At 36.3% G+C, this 14,331-nt stretch overlaps 3 protein-coding genes across 3 annotated transcripts; all 3 read left to right on the top strand.

Moving 5' to 3' along the window:
- The first annotated feature begins 995 nt into the window (after window positions 1–995).
- Window positions 996–3,341, top strand: LOC113780777. Its single transcript, XM_027326550.1, has 7 exons — window positions 996–1,151; window positions 1,451–1,537; window positions 1,686–1,923; window positions 2,171–2,295; window positions 2,520–2,573; window positions 2,671–2,817; window positions 2,958–3,341. The coding sequence occupies exons 1-7, from the start codon at window positions 996–998 to the stop codon at window positions 3,339–3,341; spliced, it is 1,191 nt and encodes a 396-aa protein (XP_027182351.1).
- A 3,584-nt stretch (window positions 3,342–6,925) lies between these two features.
- On the top strand, window positions 6,926–9,033 carry LOC113780776. The gene is made up of 7 exons (XM_027326549.1): window positions 6,926–7,054; window positions 7,208–7,294; window positions 7,406–7,687; window positions 7,862–8,023; window positions 8,164–8,217; window positions 8,402–8,548; window positions 8,662–9,033. Exons 1-7 carry the CDS (start codon window positions 6,926–6,928, stop codon window positions 9,031–9,033), a joined length of 1,233 nt encoding a protein of 410 aa, XP_027182350.1.
- A 1,281-nt stretch (window positions 9,034–10,314) lies between these two features.
- On the top strand, window positions 10,315–12,367 carry LOC113780775. Its single transcript, XM_027326547.1, has 7 exons — window positions 10,315–10,443; window positions 10,604–10,690; window positions 10,788–11,069; window positions 11,203–11,364; window positions 11,474–11,527; window positions 11,747–11,893; window positions 11,987–12,367. The coding sequence occupies exons 1-7, from the start codon at window positions 10,315–10,317 to the stop codon at window positions 12,365–12,367; spliced, it is 1,242 nt and encodes a 413-aa protein (XP_027182348.1).
- The last annotated feature ends 1,964 nt before the right edge of the window (window positions 12,368–14,331 follow it).

Raw genomic sequence — 14,331 nt, 5'->3', positions numbered from 1 at the left:
ATGGCCCGTTCAATTGGATAAGATCCACAAGCAAGAGCTTGTACCAGTTTGTGTTTGTTTATCATAATAGAAAGTTGACAAGACTTATAAATAGCCCATATTTTTCTCAATTTACCATTGTACTGGCTACCTAAACGTCCTGCACCTCCTCCCTAATCTTCTATTATCAGTTAATTGAGCTAATAAAAAAAAAAATTTTGGGCCCTGCTTTCTGTTGCCTGATGCTGAGGCCAGGCCTCCTGGATTAGCGCAAAACAGCTTAAAACCCAAAGATGGCTGTAATCTCTATGATGCACTGTATTCACCTTCAAATCCAAGTTCACGTACGAATTACAAATCTATTAAACAGGATTCAATGACCCAAATTGAGGATTTAATAGAATTCCCAATCCTCTCAATCCATGTTCATCTACTAATACACTGGTCTCAATTTGTCATCAAGCTATTAAGTTTGTTCTCAAAATCTCCTTCATTAATTGTCACTCCAAATAACATTTTGACCGGATATAACTCACCCAACTCAGCAGTCATGACCCCTTAAACCACTTTCCAGGCCAGAATTAATGATACCAAAACAGAGGGAATGTATTAAATGTTAATGTTGCTTTGTGAAATTTTCTCCACCAAGGCAGATTATGCATCACAAAATCCATTTGTGGCTCGGACAATTATCCTTTGATGGGACCAAATTATTGTCAGGAATTGAAATTCTGAGGAGTCAAATTAATTGCCATGATTCTTGAGAGGGCAGGCCATTAAGGATGGTGATTAAGAACTATAAATAAGTGGGATTTTGTAATTTTAACTCCACAGTAAGAACATTTGTATTCTCTTCATGTTCTTAATTCTTACCGATTATGACTGCTAGAATTCAATCATTTCTCAGGAGTCAGGACTCATCAAGCCTCGGCCAGGGTCCTATAAATTATCGAGACTGAGCCAACTTCCTTCTGAAAATCTGGAGCTCTTCCCTTTTGCCCTTTCTTCCAATGATCATGGAGATCAAACTGATGACCATTTTGTTAATAGAAGTGACTTTAGCAATAATAAGCCATGAAGCTTTGGCAAATGGCTTCCTTTCCAGGCCGAACTCCCAGGAAGCTGCAAGCAGTAATAATCACCGCAACACCAATGCAGTTAAAAGCATTCGGGTAAATTCTTCATGTCCTCTTCTGATTCATCATTTTGGCCCTGTCATTTGACTATTTATGCGAAAAAGTTCAGTACTTGTCTGAGAAAAGGCTTCATCAATTCTAAACTACATGCTAATGCCAATCAATATTATACCGCATTCTTTTACTCTGGGAATCCCAGAAAAAGAGAAACGCCCAAGCCCCATTATCTAGGAATGGATAAATGAATGCCTGCTACCCCAAGCTGCAACTCAAATAAATTTCTGCCATGGATTGCATTTACACTTGACTTCACTTTTTCTTCTGTTATTTTTCAGAGTGAAGATGGTGATATCATTGATTGCATCGACATCTATAAGCAGCCAGCTTTTAACCATCCTGCTCTAAAAAATCACAAGATCCAGGTTTGTGCTCTTAATTTCTTTGGTTCAAGAAAAAATCCTGATTGGAGAATGAATATCATCCTGCTCTAAAATTTGACAAGATCCAGGTTTGGGTACTCAGTTTATTGGTTCGGAAAATTATATTTATGGTACGATTTTTTTCATCCAGATGAAACCAAGTTATGTTCCAACAAAGGACATAACTTCCTACAAAGCAAATACAGCTAAAACATCTAAACAAAGAAAAGGAGAGGTTCCCATTGCTTTGACAACACAACTGTGGCACAGAAGTGGAAGCTGTCCTGAGGGGACGGTTCCGATTAGGAGAATGCAGAAGAAGAGCCCATATGAAGCAAGGAAGCCTAGCTTCTTCCAGCATAGCAAAAAATTCAACATCAGCACGCCAAGTAAACTTCTCCTGGCGAACCACTCGGTATATATTCGATGATTAATAGCTTGTGGGAAATATAAAGATTAATACTCAAGTGCAAAGATATTTATCAAATTCATATTCTTTCAACTAACTGCTAACTATATTATGGATGAATAGATGCCTCTACTAATATAAACAGCAGTTTTAATCAAGAATTCCCTAATTATTTTACCTTGTGAAAAAGTTGACAGTGTTGCATTCTGAGGGATTTGCATATCTAGGGGCCAAGGGAGATATTTATGTCTGGAATCCTCGAGTTGAATTGGATGATGAGTTCAGTACTTCTCAAGTTGCTCTCAAAAGTGGCTCTCACAACAATTTTGAAGCAGTTGAAGCAGGATGGGCGGTCAGTATCGATTAAAACAATCAGCAGTTCCACATTTCTTCAAGATTTTGTGTGATTACCATTCTTTACGTGGGTTGGTTAATTTTCTAAAAAAGAAACAATGAGAAAATTGATTTGAGTTGCTGACCCACACACTTTAGCAGTATGTTGGCATTTCAGGTATTAAATTCATTCTTTTACTTGGTTCACTTTACTTTACTAACAAATAGAAGAAAATATTGCAGGTTAATCCAGGGCTCTATAAGGACAGGCAGACAAGATTTTTTGTGTATTGGACAGTGAGTTTTTTCTTTATTCTTGTTTTTGACAGTGGATTTTTTATCTTGAAATATATTTAACAATACCAATTTCATGTGCATATTTTCCACGGAACAGGATGATTCTTCAAGAGAAACTGGATGCTTTGATCAATTTTGTCCTGGTTTCGTACAAGTCAACAAGGGGATAGCACTTGGTGCTGCACTCCTTCCCAACTCGACCCGTGGTCAACTGGCAGTCCCCATGATTGTCTACATTTTTAAGGTGAAAAAATTGAGCATCTGTTGATTGTTTTCAATGTTACACTAGATCCTACTGCATGATATACATACATTACCAATGATGCATTCATATACAATATCGCAAAATGTCACTCTGTGCTAATGTTTTTTGCCGTGTTCCAGGATCTAAAAACAAACAACTGGTGGATAAATTATGGAGAGAAAACTAATGTAGGATATTGGCCTGCTGAACTCTTTACTTCGTTAAATCATTATGCTCAAACTGTTCAATGGGGTGGTGAAGTATACAGCGCCAATCTTGAGACGTTTGGGACTCGTCCACACACCGCAACACAAATGGGAAGTGGGGAATATGGTTACCCACACTACGACGTGGGAGTAATAAAGAGAATTCGGGTTCTTGATAATTCCCTGGCGTTGAAGTACCCAGAATTCACAGCATCCTTCTCGGATGAGTATGATTGTTATAGTTACCAGCTTTTTAGGGGGCGCCTGGATCCTGAGTTCTATTATGGAGGACCTGGAAGAAATTGGAAGTGCCCTTAGACGCATCAGAAATACATGTCTTCATGAACATGCTGCAGAGTAATTGAATTTATTGTGCAAGAGAACAAATTTTAGTATACCTATATAAACATATTTTAAAAGAAAATCAAATGACCAGTTCTCATGCTAAGGAAAACTGTTGCTGATAACGATTCAAGAAACGATCCACTACTATATTTCAACAATCCTTCAGAACTCGAACTGAAAGTCTCAGCTAGCTAGGCTCACATAAATCTAGGGAGCAACCCTGCTACCTTTCTGCATCAGCAACTAAAAAATATTTCGAAAACAAATTTTTTTTTCTTGTGCTCTCTCTTTCGATGAACATGGGGATCAAAGCTCTAGCTTTCCTGCTACTGGAAATTTCTCTGGCCATTATGGCTCATGGAGTTCAAGATAGTCATTCCCCTTCTAGCCAGAAACCCCTGGAAGTTGCTAGCGATCGTAATCTCAAAGTTAATGGTGTAGTGAAAAGTATTGAGGTATTTCTTCATCCTATTTGTTCTAATTCACCTACTTAAAATCTTGACCCAATCATTTATACAAGTAAAACAAATTTTACCTTGAACCATCTTCATGATCCACATTAATAACACCCATCGATTGTTTCTTCATAATCGTTACCATAGGGAAAAACATTTCTTGTATTTGGAAGCCATGGAAAAAGAAATCAAGCCCAAGCTAAAATGTCTAAGAAGAGAAAAATGAATGTCCGGTAGATTTTCCGTGCCAAATTGTTTTTTTGTTAAATTTGTGGCCATCCCAAAATGAAGTTAAAAGAAAAAGTACTGTGGATTATACTGATTTATTCACATACAACGCCACTTTCATCTTTTCTGTTTCAGAGTGAATATTGCGATATAATTGATTGCATCGACATCTACAAGAAGCCAGCTTTCAATCATCCAGCTCTGAAGAATCACAAGATCCAGGTTTGTCTAGTATATCTTGTTTGTTCTAGGAAGTCTCGATTTATGAAACTTGTGAAATGTTTATATATGTGAGCCAACTAATTATGCCATTTCTCCTATTCAGATGAAACCTAGCTTTGCACCAACAAAGGCCATAACCCCAGTAGCAAATACAACTAAAACGCCTGAACAAGGAAAAAATGACATTTCCATGGCTGAGACAACACAACTGTAGCAGAGAAGTGGAAGTTGTCCCAAGGGGACAGTTCCCATTCGGTGGATGCCAATATACAGTGCATATGAAGCCTCGGTTCTTCAATCAGAGTGAGCAGTGCACCAATGACACAGCAATCAAACTTCTTGAGAAGAACTGCCTGGTAACGCAAGTTTTAACTCTAGTAATAGCTAGTGAGAAATGCACCAAGAATGTGTATATGAATAAAATGAATTCGTTTTAACTTCATATAGTATACTATACACATAACAATTGATCAGCATCTGTCTAATGATTTATTTTAATTGAATTGTCAAATCAGTTGGCAGTGGTGATGCATATCAAGCAGCATACATATATGAGGATCCATAGAGCTAGGGAAGGTCCAATAACATCCTACATATATAGTTAATATGATGATCCATTTTAAGTTATTATTACTGAATGGATGGATAGTAGTGGTAGATTCTTAGAGTAAATTAGTAATAACCCTTATAATTTTGTATATCATCACACTTCATTTTTAACTTAAATATTCACATAACCTTCCTTATAATTGTACGTAAATTGAAAATGCGCGAAAATCACGTACACTTCTTTTTTAACTTGCATATATACATGAACTTGCTTATGATTGTATGTAAATTGAAAAAATGGGCAAAAAGCACATCAGTTTACTGTGATTGATCTAGACAAAACTATGGATATGCACATGGTAAAATTATAACATCCATAACCCTTTATGATTTTGCATAATCCCCTATGATTTTCATGCATATCACATAATCCTTCTATAGTTTTATGCAAAGTAGTTAGGTTCTCATTTTGTTTAGTATTTAAGTACGGATAATATTGGCATTTTAAGTCACCACATTATGTAGGTTACTTTTTGTTAAATATCTACTTTACATAAAATCATAGAGGATTATATAGATATTTGAAATGTTAGGGGTTCATGCAGTAATGTATGAAATCAGGCGGTCATTAGTAATTTACCCTAGATTCTTGTTTTTGTTAAGCAAGGGAATGCAACATCAATTACTATTGCTGTAGAAACTAGAAACTTATTTTATGAACCGTCAACTTAGTTTTCCTGAAAAATTATGCTATGTGAAATTGTTAATTTACTTTCATCCAACAATCAGTTGCTAGGAAAAGTTCAAATGGAACTATTTATATGGTCATGTTCCAAGTTCATTGGGTAATCGGAAAATCTGTATCTTCATAGTCGAATGGAAACAAGCGTGTAGGAGAAAAAGTTTCCAAACCAAAATACCTAAATGTTTCTAAGACATACAATGGAATAACATCCATTGTTGCATGTGTTAAAAAAAAAAAGAAAAAGAATATCCATTTGTTAAATTGCTTCTAAACTATTGAATTCTTAAAAAGCTCAGGTGCTAATTAAACCTAGCAAAAAAAAAAAGATCAATGAATTGGATGCACTATTTAATACTATTTTAAGTTCTTCTCCCCATGCCTTCTTTATTAAAATCCCAGAAGTTTATAACCTCGAAAATGATCGTAGAGTTTGGAACTCTCTTGTAATTTAGGTAAAGACAACGGTTAAAGAAGGTAATATAGGTCAGGACAATCAAAAGGAACAATCTTACCTGTTAATGATCTCTTATCTCTCTTTAACTAATGTTGTCTAATCTGTTCTTGCATGTTTTTTCCCCTGGTTGATAAGTTTCTAATCAACTACAGATCTCAGTCTTGAATTTGTTGTCTAGTAATTTCGACAGAGGATGGTAACTACCAAAGTTCCATCAAACGGCCTTCACGAACCTAAATTTTTTTTTTTCCGACACAGGGGTATTCGGGACTAATCCCTTACGGCCCGAGAAGAGAGGCCAATTTCTCTCGAACACGTTAATCTCGGAACTCAATCTTTGGTGGCTATATCTTAAAGAGGAGCAACGCACCACACAGGCTACCCGGAGTTGGGCTTCACGAACATGACTTGGAAGGTTAGTATTTTTAACATATTCGTCTTGCAAATTTGCCCTTCTATTTTGTTTCCTGTCAATAGATATGCATATTCACTCTTTTGTAATGCAGGGAGCTTTGGTTACAATACTAGAAATTCAAAAAATTTAGTGAAGAATTTATAAGCGTGCTTGAAAGTGAAAATTAAAAGAGAGGAGTATAAGTTACCCTATTCATTTACAGTGCCGAAAGTTACAAATTGAAATCTTAATTTCCAGCAGGCCTTTTAGCAAGCTGTTATGGAGAATAATGCGCAAAGTAAAATGAAAACCAAATGATCAAGAAGGTAAGTCATGCATTCATCAATGTCATGGCTTCTTTTAAGTACCATGAATCACATTTGTCAACTTCTTGAATAGATCTGAGAAATTTGTGAGAATACTAATTCAGGTGAAGATAAATATTAAGGAAAAAATTCTTTCTTCATTTTCTCAAAATCTGAAACTCCTTTAGCTTTCTGTTCACTGGTAATGGGGATCAAGTTGATGTCTATCCTAATGCTGCAAGTCACATTGGTAGCAATAAGCAGAGGGGTCCCAAGGAATGGCTCCAGCTCGAAACAGAATTTTGGTCCCAAGTTTGCAGTGAAAAGCATTCAGGTAAAGCTTCATATAGTCTTCGCTTTTTCTTCTTACCTAAAAAATTTTTAATTAATGAAAAGAAGCGATTTCTTGCAAATGTTTCACAAGAGTTCTACATGATAAAGAATACAGAATTGCTCAATTCAGTACTCTTCATTCATTATTTTCCAGAGTGAAGATGGGGATGTAATTGATTGCATTGGCATTCACAACCAACCTGCTTTTAATCATCCTGCGTTGAGAAATCACAAAATCCAGGTCTGTTTTCGCATGTCAAATTAATTAGTCTCGACACTTTGATTCATGAGTCTTATGAAACTCCTTTTTACACATTACTTCTGATCAATCTAGAGCAATTTCCACTTCCAGATGAGACCAACCTATGATCCAATAATGGTGACAAAAAATGAAAAGGAAACCTGGGAAGCATCTGATCATAAAGGAAACAAAGACTTGTATATTACCACTACAGCACAGATATGGCATAAAAGTGGAAGCTGCCCCGAAGGGACAATTCCCATCAGGAGGGTGCCAAGGAAAAACAAAAGCAAAGTAACTACAGTCGATGATCATGCAAGAAAAAAACCGACTATCTCCCCTTACCAGTTTAAAGACGACAAAAGTATGAACCTTCTACGAGCAAACCACTCGGTATGCAGGCTAAATTGTATGAGCTAAATTATATGCAGGCTAAAGGGCATACTGCATACTTATATGAGCTAAATTTGCTGCATGTTGATTAAAATTTAAATGTAAATGGCTTCAGTACTGAATCAAACAACCATTATGCATAAATGACAATCTGATTTTTTGACATCAAAATAGTTGGCAATACTGCACACTGAGGGATATGCATATTTTGGAGCCAAAGGAGATATTAAGGTCTGTTATCCTTCTGTGGAACTGGATGACGAGTACACTACTTCTCAGGTTGCTCTCAAAAGCGGCCCTTACAACCAGTATGAAGCCATAGAATCAGGATGGGCGGTCAGTATCAACAAGCAAAATGTCTCGTCACCATGCAGCTTTTATCCTTCCAAGATTTTGTCAAATTCCTGTCTTAATTCCATTTCTCTAGCCTGACAGGATTACAGATCTTTGATGAGTTAAAATCTACAATATTGCAGGTGAATCCAAGTGTTTATGGGGACAGACAAACAAGATTTTTTACATATTGGACGGTGGGCTTTCCTACTTTTGTTATCAAAAGCTACAAAAACAAAAACAAAAAAAAAAAACCTTGGAGTTCCAAAAGTTTAATGGAGAAAGAAAGCAATTGGTTTCCTTTTGTAAAATTTTTTTTGTTGATACATATACTTGATGTGTAACAAGAGAGCTTTCTGCTTTTTGTCATCACTGTGTTAGATTGATGCTTCAGTAGAAACCGGTTGCTTTGATGCTACTTGCCCTGGTTTTGTACAAATTAGCAAGGATGTAGCACTTGGTGCTGCAATATATCCCATATCAAAGCCTAATGAACTTCCATATCAAATAACTATCTTCATCTTTAAGGTAAATGTTGGCCCCTTTTTCGTTCTAATTCTACCTTAATTTCCATATTGCTCAGCTTTTAGAATCTTCCAAACACTTCTTTCCTATTTTCTTTCTTTTTTCCCCTTTTCGAGGACCCATTTACTGGCAACTGGTGGGTTAATTATGGAGAGAAGGTTTACATAGGATATTGGCCTGGTGAACTCTTTGACAAGTTGTCTTTCAGTGCTGAAACTGTTCAATGGGGCGGCGAAGTTTACAGTGCCAGAGTTGGAACTTCTCCTCACACTGCAACACAAATGGGCAACGGGCAATATGCTGACAGGCATGCAGGAACCATAAGAAGGATGCGCGTTGTTCAGAATTCTCAAGTTATAAAATTCCCAGATTGGGTTAATTCTTATACCGATGAGTATAATTGTTATGATGCACGCTATAGATGGGAATTTTTGCCAGAACCTGAGTTTTATTATGGAGGGCCTGGTAGAAGTTACATGTGCCCTTAGACAGACTAGAGCAAATTCACTGACAGGTTATAAGAATGATTGTTTTCTAGTGAGCAAATGTTGGCAATGAAGGTCTTCTGTTTATCAGTTCAGGCATTATCCTGATCCAGCATTATAAGTTAACATCATTTGAGGTGAAATAGATGGAATATTTTGTGACAGACATTGCAGGAAAAGACTGCATTGATAACTTTATTTTGATATGTACATATCTCTTTATATTGATAGGTCAATATAAAAAAAAAATCTAGAAGAAAATTACAAATATATGAGGTCTTATAATTTCCTTTTTTCCCCCTTATTTGTATAGACCATAAAATGCTGCTAGGAAAGCACTAATTCTTTTACATCCACCAGTATACATAACCAACCTTGAAGTGTTGGAATTGGAACTTGGATTCAGACAGCAACAGCTTTTTATTTCTCTCTCCAAGTTGACATATTCAGCTGAGCATATGATTACTAATTCTCCAGAAAAATAGAGGTTTATTTCATGCAAAGTGCCCTATATTTCAGCTGCTGGTTTAACCAGTAACATGTTCCTATATATGCTAGTAAACTATCTACATTTACCAACAATCTAGCAACAGAATTGAAAGTACATTTACTACATTGAGACTGAATATTAAAACTTAATATTGAGTGAATGAATAAGTTTTAGCACTTCAATATAATCTCAAAGTCTGATAAAGCAGACAACGGCTAATGATAGTAATTGAGATACAGACAACTAAAACAACAATCCTACCTGTTAATAATCAGTGTGGCCCCATATCTGAAATAATAGCAAAATCTGTCCTTTCTTCGTTTAATGTTGTCTTATCTCTTCATGCCTGTTTTTTCCCAGGGCGATATCAACGATAAATCTCAGTCTTGATTTTGTAGTCTGGTATTTTAGACAAAGGAAAGTAAATGCCAAAGTTTCATCAGACTGCCCTCAAGAACCTGATTTCAGCAGCCAAGGTTTTCAGTAGTCCTATTAATTAAGGGTACCAAGAATTAAACTTGACATCTCAATTCCCAGTTGGCCTTTTTGCAAGCTATTATTGAGAACATGTGAAAATGTAAATGAAATCCAAATGATCGAGAAGGTAAGTCATGTATTCGTGAATGTAAGAGATCCTATTAAATGCCATGAACCACATTTGTCTGCTTCTCCAATAGATTTGATGAATTTCTTAGTTAGAATTCTGATTCAGGTCAAGACAGAATCAAGGAGACAGTACTCTACCTTCAATTCCCGAAAATCCAAGTTCCTTTCTCTTTCAGTTCACAGTAGTAATGGGGATCAAATGGATGTTTGTCCTAATGCTGCAAATCAGTTTGGCCGTAATAGGTAGGGGAGTTTTAGAGAAGAGCTCCAGCTCAAAGCAGAACTTTGGTCCTAAGTTTGCAGTAAAATGCATTCAGGCAAGGCTCCATATTCCACAGTCATTTTCATTCAAAATTTTTTCTTTTCCTAGTTAAGGCTTAAATTTCAGGACAGAAGCGATTCTTTGCAGTAGTTCCAGAAAATTCCTAATTGATAAAAATTGAAACTCAACCAAAATCAGTCTTTATTATTTTTCAGAGTGAAGATGGGGATGTAATCGACTGCATTGACATCTACAAGCAACCTGCTTTCAAGCATCCATCCCTGAGAAATCACAAAATCCAGGTCTCTTTTTCTTGTGTGAGATAACTCGACAATGAGATTTTCTTATAAACCTATTTACACATAACATTGATTAATCCAGTGCATTTTCCACTTCCAGATGACACCAGCTTATGATCCAACAATGGTGACAAAAAATGAAAATGAAACTTTGGAACCATTTAGAAATGGAAGAGAAAAGGACTTACACGTTGATGCCACGCCACAGCTATGGCAGAGAAGTAGAAGCTGTCCTGAAGGGACTATTCCCATCAGGAGAATGCCAAATAATAGCGAAAGCAAAGAAACTTCAGTTGATGATCATCTAAGAAAGAAACCAAGAATCATCCCTGATCCGTTCATGGAGAGCAAGAATACATACCTTCTAGAAATAAATCGCTCAGTATGGACGCCATGAATCTGATAAATGAGTTAACAGTATCTATTTATGTCTTCAATTTGTTGCCTAAGGCATTTAATGACTTGCTAATTGACAAAACCATAAATGGCAATCTAACTTTTTGACATCAATGTAGTTGGCAATATTGCACGCCGAGGGATTTGCATATTATGGAGGCAAAGGAGATATTAAGGTCTGGAATCCTTCTGTTGAACTAGATGATGAGTACACTACTTCTCAGGTTGCTCTCAAAAGTGGCCCTCGAAAGCAGTATGAAGCCATTGAATCAGGGTGGGCCGTCAGTTTATGTTTCTATCATCTTTTCCAGATTTTGTGAAGTTCTTCTTTTGTGTATGGTTTAATTTGAGAATATAATGTGTCTCAATGAAGTAAACATAATGTTGCAGGTGAATCCAAGTGTCTACGGGGACAGACAAACTAGACTCTTTACATATTGGACGGCAAGTTATTGTACTTTTGATTCACTAACTATAGGATGAGAACTGTAGAGCATTAACCATATCCGCCCTGTTATGTCACGTTGCTAATCAGATCATAGTTGCTATACTATGAGCACTTTTAATCTAAGATGGGATAATTGGCTTAAGTTTTGTAGAACTTTTTCTCCATAGATCGGTGATTTCTATCAGCTGAAGTCTCTATTTCTAATCGTCTGCTAGGTTGATGGTTCTGTCAAAACTGGTTGCTTTGATGCTACTTGCCCTGGTTTTGTACAAGTCAGCAAGGATATAGCACTTGGTGCTGCTATATATCCCATATCAAATCCTACTGGACTTCCATCTCAGATAACTATTTTTATCTTTAAGGTGAAAATCTGACCCTCTTTTCATCTACTTTTATCTTAATTTTCACAAAGCTTAGTTTTCATGATCTTCTTGTCTTTTCTTCTCTTAATTCAGGATCCAAATACCGGCAACTGGTGGGTAAATTATGGAGAGAAAGTCAATATAGGATATTGGCCTAAGGAACTCTTTAATTTCTTATCTTACCATGCTGTAACTGTTCAATGGGGTGGTGAAGTTTACAGCACCAGAGTTGGAACTCATCCTCATACTGCAACGCAAATGGGCAGCGGACAATACTCTGACTGGGTATCCGGCAACTCGGGCTACATAAAGAGGATGCGTGTTATTGAAAGTTTTGGAGCTCTAAGATTCCCTGATTGGGTCAATTCTTATGCTGATGAGTACGATTGTTATGATACATTTTATATCAGTGAATCTATGGCAGATCCTGAGTTTTATTATGGAGGGCCTGGCAGAAATTACCGGTGCCCTTAAAACATTTTAGAAGTTTTCATTGAAGGTTTGTAAAAAATGAAGCTTCTTTTAGTCATTGTACCTCAACCAGAACTCAAGGCAATAAAGTTGTTGAATTTAATCAGTTCAGGCAAAAGTCGGATCTGCATCATTAAGCACATCCTGGAAGTATGTCATACAATTTTTTCCCTTCAGATACAAACTCTTGAACAATTAATCGCTGCCAAAATCCATTCTTTTTCATGGGATTTTGGTTTAGCAGGTCTGGAATTTCATAGCTCTTAATCAGCAGGACACCAAAATATGTCTACATGCCAGTCGTTTGAATATTTAAAGAAAAGAGAGTGATTTTCTCTGTTTTCTTGATTCTGTTGAACAGAAAAGAACCCAGCTTTTTTCCAGGCAGAGGAAAAAAAAAAGAAGGTACTAATGTGGAGCATCAGAAAGCAATTGAGCTAAAATGCTACATGGTGTGATGAATTAAACAAAACAGGGGAAATGCAGAAATTTTATTCCCAATGTGCAACAAACCGACATAAAAGGCAAAAGTAGCTAAGCATTGACAAATAACAACCCTTTTCAGTTCCAGACCTGCCCAACCAGCATCTCAGGGATCTTGAATCTGAGGTATAAAGGTATAAAGTTTCAGCAACCATAGTGACTGCTAGAATTCTACAAAAGGCATAGTGCATTTACACACTGTTTTACGTAAAAGAGAGAAGAAGTTCAGGAATTATATCCAACACAAGTTTCTGAAGAAGGGCTGCTTTTGGTACTGATCTGCTGCTCTTCAATCTTCAAAGCTGAAATTTGATAACAACAACAAATCTGCACAAGAAGAGAACTATCATTAAGAAATTTGATATATATTGCAGTAAGAGAGTACGGTAATAGCATTTGATGCCATCTACCAACTAATGACTAGGACTTGACCACCAGAGTGAACTTTAGGAAATCCAGTCTCATTGACTAGGACAGCGAAAAAAATCTCTTTTCCCAGTTAATAAGTACAAGAATCTGAGAAAAGTAAGCACAATGCTTTGCAAATTTGTATCTCATCCAAGAGATTCCAGACTCTGTCTTTTTGACTTCTCAAGTAGGAATTCCTATACATCCTAGTCTGAGGAAATGGACACCAGGAGAGAAAAAAAAATGGGACTTTACAAATTCCACTGTTACCTGGAGTCAGTAGTCATCAAGCACAAACCTATATTCAAGCCTTCAAAGATCAAAAGTAAAGAAATGTATCAAGTTAATGCACCCACCTCTATCTCTGCACAATTATTAACTTACCAATCTTCATATTCTTTGGACTAGTAGCTGTTCTGCAATTTCATGCAATGGCCATATACACCTGGAGCTCAAACTAATGTCTATAATCAGAAATAGAGCATCAACTTTTTCATTGCATCCTACACTTACCTTCTTCTCCGTCAAAAACTATGCGCTGCTAAATTAGTAACTGATTTATTACTCCATAGTTCATATACTATGATCAAATGTCAAGTTTCTTTTATGCCATATTGTGTAGTACTCGAAAACTAATAAAGAAAATAAACCAACGCATCGATGCCATCAAGATCCAAGTCTCTGTTTTAAACTCTCAAGGAACCGGAGAAAAAGGATTGGCTTGAGAAATCATTCAGAAATTTACTCATAAATTCGTGATGTTTTTTGACTAACCATTCACAAAATTCCAAACAATCAAAATATAATTAGTTTGTTATTTTCAGTGAGTTACTTTATGAATCTCGTAATAGTCATCTATGATAACATGCATGATTTCAAGAAGCAATAGAACTAACATTTCTTGGATGTTATAGTTCCAACAAGCTATATTGTCTGATTTTCTATCAAAACTTTTAAATTGGTACCTGAATTTTGATCAATCAAAAATGTCCATGCTAATTTGCATCAAAAATAAGTCTCCATCATCTCCTGGGTCTCCCAGATTGAAGAATTCAGTATCAGATAGAACCAGATGA

Source organism: Coffea eugenioides, chromosome 8, assembly GCF_003713205.1.
Source record: "Coffea eugenioides isolate CCC68of chromosome 8, Ceug_1.0, whole genome shotgun sequence".
NCBI lineage: Eukaryota > Viridiplantae > Streptophyta > Magnoliopsida > Gentianales > Rubiaceae > Coffea > Coffea eugenioides.
This window is presented reverse-complemented; position numbering and strand designations above follow the sequence as displayed.

Excerpts from the sequence above, each read along its gene's own strand:
- LOC113780777 (XM_027326550.1), top strand. The coding sequence starts at position 996 with ATGGAGATCAAACTGATGACCATTTTGTTAATAGAAGTGACTTTAGCA. Across the intron at positions 2,296-2,519 it reads CAGTTGAAGCAGGATGGGCG|GTTAATCCAGGGCTCTATAA; the intron begins GTCAGTATCGAT and ends AAAATATTGCAG. Across the intron at positions 2,818-2,957 it reads TGATTGTCTACATTTTTAAG|GATCTAAAAACAAACAACTG; the intron begins GTGAAAAAATTG and ends GCCGTGTTCCAG.
- LOC113780776 (XM_027326549.1), top strand. The coding sequence starts at position 6,926 with ATGGGGATCAAGTTGATGTCTATCCTAATGCTGCAAGTCACATTGGTA. Across the intron at positions 7,055-7,207 it reads TTGCAGTGAAAAGCATTCAG|AGTGAAGATGGGGATGTAAT; the intron begins GTAAAGCTTCAT and ends ATTATTTTCCAG. Across the intron at positions 8,024-8,163 it reads CCATAGAATCAGGATGGGCG|GTGAATCCAAGTGTTTATGG; the intron begins GTCAGTATCAAC and ends ACAATATTGCAG.
- LOC113780775 (XM_027326547.1), top strand. The coding sequence starts at position 10,315 with ATGGGGATCAAATGGATGTTTGTCCTAATGCTGCAAATCAGTTTGGCC. Across the intron at positions 11,365-11,473 it reads CCATTGAATCAGGGTGGGCC|GTGAATCCAAGTGTCTACGG; the intron begins GTCAGTTTATGT and ends ATAATGTTGCAG. Across the intron at positions 11,528-11,746 it reads GACTCTTTACATATTGGACG|GTTGATGGTTCTGTCAAAAC; the intron begins GCAAGTTATTGT and ends ATCGTCTGCTAG.